The 7,244-nt window shown below is 58.1% G+C and overlaps 1 protein-coding gene across 1 annotated transcript; it reads left to right on the plus strand.

The window, feature by feature from the left end:
• The first annotated feature begins 2,227 nt into the window (after positions 1-2,227).
• On the plus strand, positions 2,228-6,881 carry LCN2 (lipocalin 2). The gene is made up of 7 exons (XM_002743346.7): positions 2,228-2,438; positions 2,972-3,108; positions 5,013-5,092; positions 5,280-5,399; positions 5,589-5,690; positions 6,530-6,556; positions 6,739-6,881. The coding sequence occupies exons 1-6, from the start codon at positions 2,301-2,303 to the stop codon at positions 6,547-6,549; spliced, it is 597 nt and encodes a 198-aa protein (XP_002743392.4). The 5' UTR covers positions 2,228-2,300; the 3' UTR covers positions 6,550-6,556; positions 6,739-6,881.
• Positions 6,882-7,244: the final 363 nt, after the last annotated feature.

Below are 7,244 nucleotides of genomic sequence, written 5' to 3' on the forward strand. Positions count from 1 at the left end.
TCACCCCCAATGTTCAGACCCTTGAGTCCCGGCTCCCCAGAGATCCATGGCACTGCCCCATCCTCAATGTAACGTTCTCTGGGGCTCCACCCACTGGTCTCCCCTACATGAAGCAGTCATCGCAGACTAAAGGGTACTTTTGGCGTCAAGTCGCTGTGTCGTCCAGGCTGGAGTGCAGTGGCATAATCATAATTCACTGCAGCCTCGGCCTCCTGGGCCCAAGTGACCCTCCCACCTCAGCCTCCCCGAGGATTTGTGAGTTTGTGTTGTTGTTGTTGTTGTTTGGGAGGTTTGTTTGTTTTATTGAGACAGGGTCTCATTCTGTCACCTAGGCTGGAGTGCAGTGGCGCAATCTTGGCTCACTGCAGCCTCCACCTCCTGGGTTCAAGCCATTCACCTGCCTCAACCCCCAAGTAGCTGGGATAACAGGCAAGCACCACCACACCTGGGTAATTTTTATATTTTCAGTGCAGACGGGGTTTTACCATCTTGGCCAGGCCGGTCCCTGAGGATACTTTTTTTTTTCCCCGAGTCAAAGACTGTCACCCAGGCTGGTGTGCAATGGTGCAATCTTGGCTCACTGCAACTCCCACCTCTCAGCTTCAAGCAATTCTCCTGCCTCACCTTCCTGAGTAGCTGAGATTACAGGTGCTTGTCACCATACCCAGCTAATTTTTGTGTTTTTAGTAGAGATGAGGTTCCATGATGTTGACCAGGCTAGTCTCGAACTCCTGACTTCATGATTCACCCGCCTCAGCCTCCCAAAGTGCTGGGATTGCAGGTGTGAGCCACCGGGCCCAGGCTGGTCGAGGATACTTTTTAAGGTCAAAGAGAGTAGCAGAGGTGGAGCTCCTGGGAACAGGGTCATGAAAGAAGGGGTGTTTGGAGGGAGGGAGTGGCCACTGGCTGCTCTAGACCGGGAAGGCTTTGGTGCAACGCTGTTCTCCTGCAGTTTTGCTCATCTTTGCTTCCTGCCCTTTCATCGAACAGACAGTAGGCAGGACAGGGCCTGAGGGGCCAGGGATCCAGTGGGGGCCTCTCTAGACTAACCCCAGCTCAGGACTCCCAGAGCCCCTTCCCAGATGGCCCCGCTGTACCCAAGCCCAGGTTGGGGATCCCGAGCAGCAAGTAGGCAGAGCCAGTGAGATCCCCGTTGGTCCCATCGAAAGCTCTAAAACCAGCGCGCCCTCAGTCAGGCATCCAGGACGACCTTGCCCCTCATGGGTGAGCTGAGCCATCTCTGCAGACATGGCAGGGCCTATGCTCCATCACTGCCTCCCAAGGATGCCAGCCAGGCCCCCATTAAGGGAACTACTTCCCTGCTGGACAAGGCTGGGACCAGCCATCCCAGTGACAGTTCTGGAACCCCTGGCCTGGGCTGCTGGGCTCAATGGACCAAGGCTGTGGCCAGAGTCAGGGGCATGCTCTCAGTGACCTCAAGGATAAGGCCAGATCCTTGCACTCTCAGTGACCCAAAGCAATGAGTCTGCAGAGCAGCAGTGTGGTGCCTTCACGCCCCACCCATCAGCCCGACTCACCCAGGGCAGGGACTTGTAGCCTCAGGGCTCAATCCATGCACCCTGCATGGGGTCTCTTCCCACCATACTCACAGGAAAGGCTGGGTCCTTCAGGGGACCCCTCCTACAAATAGGGAAAGGAGAGGGACAAGGAGCTGCCTCAAGGCCTCTGGAGCACACCCAGGTCCCGGCATGGGGCCCCTAGGAAGGTCAAGATTCTGGGCTTCATGAGCTCAGAGTAGATACCTTGTTTTTCCTTGTCCACTGTCAGCCACTCCACCCTTCCCTGGCCCTTAAAGGAACCAGGAAACAGCAAATGATCTACTGGAAGGAGGCATTCATTCATTCTTCCCTGTCAGTGAGCACAGGGAGGGGGCCACAGGGCATGTACCCAACCCTGGGCTCCAGCTGAGCAGGGGGGTCAGAGATGACAGCTCTTCCAGCTCACCAGCCACTGGCCCACACGCAGGGCAATCAAAAGACCGGAAGGGCACAAAGAGTGCACAGAGGGAGCCCTTGTCCCTGCCAGAGGTGCCGCACTCCGGGAATGTCCCCCATCCCTCTGTCTTGCGAAATCCTGACCTGGGGCAGAAATCTTGCCAAGTGTTTCCGCAGGAGTTGCTGGCAGTTACCTCACCTTCCTGGTCTTGGCAAAGAATGAATCAGCCCACCCTAGAGCCCATAAATAGGGCCACCCAGATGAGCCTCTCACTGGCTACCTCCTCCTCCACCCCTGCCAGGCCCAGCAGCCACCAAAGCGCCTGCCTCCTCTGCCCTGAAATCATGCCCCTGCATCTCCTGTGGCTGAGCCTCACCCTGCTGGGGGCTCTGCAAGCCCAGGCCCAGGACTCCCCCTCACCTCTGATCCCAGCCCCACCTCTGAGCAAGGTCCCTCTGCAGCAGAACTTCCAGGACAACCAGGTAAGGAGCCAAGAGGGGCACCTGCAGGCAGGGCCCGGGGAAGAGTGGGAACAGAGGAGAGGAGAGGTGAAGAGACTCAGAAGGGGCACTGGGCAGGACTCTGGGAGTCCAAGGTCCAGGCTTCAGCTCACCCTATGCCTCCAGGGTCCCCTGATGGAAACCATGCCCCTTCCCCCATCCCTACCTCATCTCAGCCTGAACAGACTTTCCCAGGTCCACTTCCCCTCTCCCATAACCCCCACTGTCCAAGGAAGGTGGGAACATCTTTAGTTCCCCTGAACGGAATGGGAAGGCTCACCAGCCACTTTCCTCCTCCCTGCCAGCCTCAGAACCACCTCCTCCCCCAGCCTCCCTTCTAGACTTATGGCCTCCTGTTCCTGCCCCTTCACCAGTGCAGGCCTAGCCTGGGCCCTGCTGCCCAGCCAGAGGGGCTCCTGATTCCAGGCTGGGCTGCCAAGAGGCCACAGGGACAGAGCTGGAGGGGTGGCTCCTAGGGCCCTTCCTGGGCTGTGCCTATCATCAGTCCCCTGCAGTTCCAGGGGAAGTGGTATGTGGTAGGCCTGGCAGGGAATGCAATTCGCAGAGAAGACCAAGACTCGCTGAAGATGTATGCCACCATCTATGAGCTGAAAGAGGACAAGAGCTACAACGTCACCTCGGTCCTGTTCAGGTGAGGGCCGACACGTCCTGGGGATGTGAGAAGCAGACTGATGTCACAGTCAAGGGGTGGCCAAAACTAGGGGAAGCTGTCGTTCACCCCACTGTTCTGCACGGAATTCATCTGTGTTCATCCTTCCTCTGTTCCATAGGGCAACGTTTATAGGGCATTTCAGTGTAGACACACAGACAGCAGTGGGGGTGGACACACACAGTCATTAGAAAACAAGATGGAGAGAGGAGGGGTGCCTGGGAGCAGGAGGAGGGGACACTGGATCCAGCCTGCAACACTACCCAGGGCCTTCATGGAGGGCTTCCAGGGAGGTAGTCTTAAAAGAGGCAAACTTGTCCGGGTGCGGTGCCTCACGCCTGTAATCCCAGCACTTTGGGAGGCCGAGGTGGGTGGATCACGAGGTCAAGAGATCGAGAGACCATCCTGGCCAACATGGTGAAACCCCATCTCTACTAAAAATACAAAAAAATTAGCTGGGCGTGGTGGCGTGTGCCTGTAGTCCCAGCTACTCAGGAGGCTGAGGCAGGAGAATCGCTTGAACCTGGGAGGCGGAGGTTGCAGTGAGCCAAGGTCGCACCACTGCACTCCAGCCTGGAGCCTGGTGATGGAGTGAGACTCTGTCTAAAAAAAAAAAAAAAAAAGAGCCAACCAGTAATCCCAGCACTTTGAGAGGCCAAGGTAGGTGGATCACGAGGTCAGGAGATTGAGACCATCCTGGCTAACATGGTGAAACTCTGTCTCTAAAATACAAAAATACAAAAAATGCAAAAAGAATTAGCTGGCCGTGGTGGTGCATACCTGTAGTCCCAGCCACTCCGGAGGCTGAGGCAGGAGAATCGCTTGAACCCAGGAGGTGGAGGTTGCAGTGAGCTGAGATCGCACCACTGCACTCCAGCCTGGGTGACAGAGCAAGGCTCTGTCTCAAAAATTAAAAATAATAATGATAATAAAAAGAGCCAACCTGCTGCAGAAGGTGCTTCAGAAGGAAGTGTCGGATGTTCACAGCAGGGGCTGAGTCAGAGAGAGCCCCCTTCAGGAAGCAGCAAGCCATTGCAGGGTTGCCCTGAGCAGAGCTGCTGAGCAGCCTGGCGGGGTGGGGGGCCAGGCTAGCATGGTCCTCAGGCATCTGCCCCGGAGGAGCTATTCAGAGTGGGTTAGAGCAGGGCCCCTGGGCTGCAGAGTGGGGAGACATGTTGGGGTGCAGTCTGGGAGGGTGGGAGACCAGTGAAAGTGACGCGGGGCCGTCACAGGTGGGAGAGAACAGGGGCAGGGTGGAGGGGCAGGGAGCCAGGGACCAACCACCCACAATGGGTTTCTGACTCTGGCAGCGGAGTGGATTGGGATTGGGGCATTTGTGGAGCAAGGAGCAGAAGAAAGACAGTTTGGAGAGCTAAGCCCCGGGTGCCAGGGGATGGGAAGTGGGAGAACTCAAGGATGAGGTCAAGTTTGACCTAAGAGCCAGGGGAACGGTTGGCATGGAGCAGACTGGAAGCAGCAAGGTGGACCCAGGAGAGGGTATAGGAAGGGAAGCAGCAAGCTGAGCGCAGGGGAGAAATGTGGGTGTGTGTGTGTGTCAGGGGAAACCCACCCAGGGGAGGCAGCCAGAGGAAAGAAGGACATGAGGTGCTGGGGGGCCTGAGCAGGTCCAGGGGCCCCAGGCAGCAGACCAGGAGGGACAGCCTGGGGTCGGCTCAGGGGAAGGCCCAGGCCCATCTCAGCTGGGAGGGTGGGGTAGGGCCCTTTCAGGGTCCCTCCAGGTAGTGGGAGATGAGCTGTCAGAGTTAGGGGTTGGGCTGGACTGAGAGCATCAGAATCCTGCTGCTGCCCTGGCCCCCACCTTGTCCAGCCCAGGGGGCCCAAGCCTGGTCATCTCGCCTCTCACTCACCCATCTCTCCCTCCCAAGGAAAGGGAAGTGTGATTATTGGATCAGAACTTTTGTTCCAAGCTCCCGGCCCGGAGAGTTCAAGCTGGGCAACATTGAGAGTGAGTCCTGAGTGAGGTGGGGCACTGGGCTGGGGCTCAGGGGGGCTGGGGAGGGGCATAGAGCTTCCTGCTCCTCCACACAGATGCATTATATGGGGAGAAGTCCATGCTGATGGGCTGGGGGGCAGGGGACAGCTCCCTCCTCCCATGCAGAACAGGGCTGACCCCTCACTGTCCACACCTGCAGGTCACCCTGGATTAACCAGTTACATTGTGCGAGTGGTGAACACTGACTACAAGCAGCATGCCATGGTGTTCTTCATGAAGGCTTCGCACAACAGGAAGTACTTCAAGGTCACCCTCTATGGTGGGTCCCCTCCCACCCCCTTAGGGACGGGCTCCTGATCACACTTAGTGGGAGGGGAGACCGGTCCCCACCTGCAAAAAGAGGTCATTCCACAGACCCTCCATGAGGAAGGGAACTGAGGCCTCATCCACTCATTCAACGATATTTATGGGGTGTCTACCAGCCACTCACCCGCCATCTTGGCCACAGGGAGAACCAAGGAGCTGACTTCGGACCTAAAGGAGAACTTCACCAGCTTCTCCAAATCTCTGGGCCTCACTGAAAACCACATCATCTTCCCTGTCCCAATCGGTAATGGCCAATCTGGATGTGGGGATGGGGACATGGGGACTGTTCAGGCAGGATGCTTCCCTACCAGGGAGGGAGGAGAGGAGAGACTCCATTCCCAGCTTCAGTTACTGGAGCGGTGGACAGTCCAGGAGCTCCTTGGAAGCCACTCTGGGCTCAGGAAGACTGTGCTCCCACCCCAGGGTCTATGGGGCTCCCAGGGACCCACCCAGGCCCCAAATGTTCCTTCCTGGCAGTTTAGCCAGGGTCTTCCCAGACCAGGATTTCAGGCCCAAGTTTCCATTTCTCAGTCTCGCTGGCCTGACACCTCCCCCAACCCTTCCAGGACCCCTTGTGCCGAGCCATCTCCCCCTAACCTCCCAGGCTTCATCACCCTGGGTCTTGCTGTCCTGCCTGTCTTCCCTCCCCCGGGCACTTGCTCACTACTGACTTGGGAGATGTCCTTGACTCCAGGGAGCCTGGTTAGGCAGGAGGCCCCAGCTAGGCCATTCAGAGAACCACTGGACTCGCCCATGCTGAGAGGCTGCCTAGACTGGTAAACAGGCAGGAGACCCTGGTGCCGGAGCAGCCTGGGAGCCGAGCCTCACCCAAGACAGCCCACCCCCAGGCCTTTCTCCCACATCCCCTGCCCCACCATCTGCCCCTCTGTTGCCCCATCCCTGAAAGGACCCCATACCTTCTGCATCTGGGCCAGGTGGGGCAGGGGCTGCACAGGCACATTGCAGAGGACCTGGCAGTCAGGGATCACATACACTCACACACATGGGCACACTCCTGCACACACATGCTCACACACCGGCACACACACAGCTGCCTGTTCTGATGGACTTTCTCCCCAACAGACCAGTGCATTGACGGCTGAGTGCACAGTGAGTATGGCTGGGTGGCTGGGAGGGGCTTATGGGAGGCCAGAGTGCAGTGGGCTGGGGTCTTGGGCCTGCGTTTGCTCCTTCCTCTGCTCCCCAGCACTGCTGCCATCTTTATTCTGCGGTCCCTGTCTCGGGTGCCTCCCATCTCTCTGCCCATCACCTTCATATCCACCTCTGTCCAGAGTGCTGCCAACTGCCCCACCAGCCCGGATACCAGTGAGGGAGCTGGGAGACCCTCCCCACAGCGCTGCCCACCCAGCTGCTCCCCAGGCCACCCCGATGATGGAGCCCCACCTTGTCTGCTAAATAAACATGTGCCCCAGGCCTCTGAGTCTACACTCTTTGACCCCTGGGTCTTCGAGGAAGGGGAGGTGCAGGTGGCTCCCACTGGCATCACTCCCAGGGTCTGCACGCCCAGGATGGAGCCCAGCGAACCCAGCCTGAGTGTTAGGGCTGCAGAGTGAAGACACAAGCCCCTGTCATCACTAGCAGGTTTGTGGCTGACAGCCTTGGGTTCTTCCCAGGCAGTGTAACACCACACTCCCTCCGGCTGTGACGTGGGCTCAGCCCCAGAGCAGCTGCAGTTCTCACACTCCCCTGCCTAAGAGGGTGCCCCATCCAACGCAGACACGGTGGGCCACACCACATCAGAGTGCCGCAGGGGCACACGCAGCTGGAGGCCATTCAA

Source organism: Callithrix jacchus, chromosome 1 (assembly GCF_049354715.1).
Source record: "Callithrix jacchus isolate 240 chromosome 1, calJac240_pri, whole genome shotgun sequence".
In the NCBI taxonomy this organism is placed as follows: domain Eukaryota; kingdom Metazoa; phylum Chordata; class Mammalia; order Primates; family Cebidae; genus Callithrix; species Callithrix jacchus.

Coding starts and splice junctions, on each gene's coding strand:
- LCN2 (XM_002743346.7), top strand. CDS start 2,301: ATGCCCCTGCATCTCCTGTGGCTGAGCCTCACCCTGCTGGGGGCTCTG. Junction 3,109..5,012: donor GTCACCTCGGTCCTGTTCAG/GTGAGGGCCGAC, acceptor CTCCCTCCCAAG/GAAAGGGAAGTGTGATTATT. Junction 5,093..5,279: donor CAAGCTGGGCAACATTGAGA/GTGAGTCCTGAG, acceptor CCACACCTGCAG/GTCACCCTGGATTAACCAGT.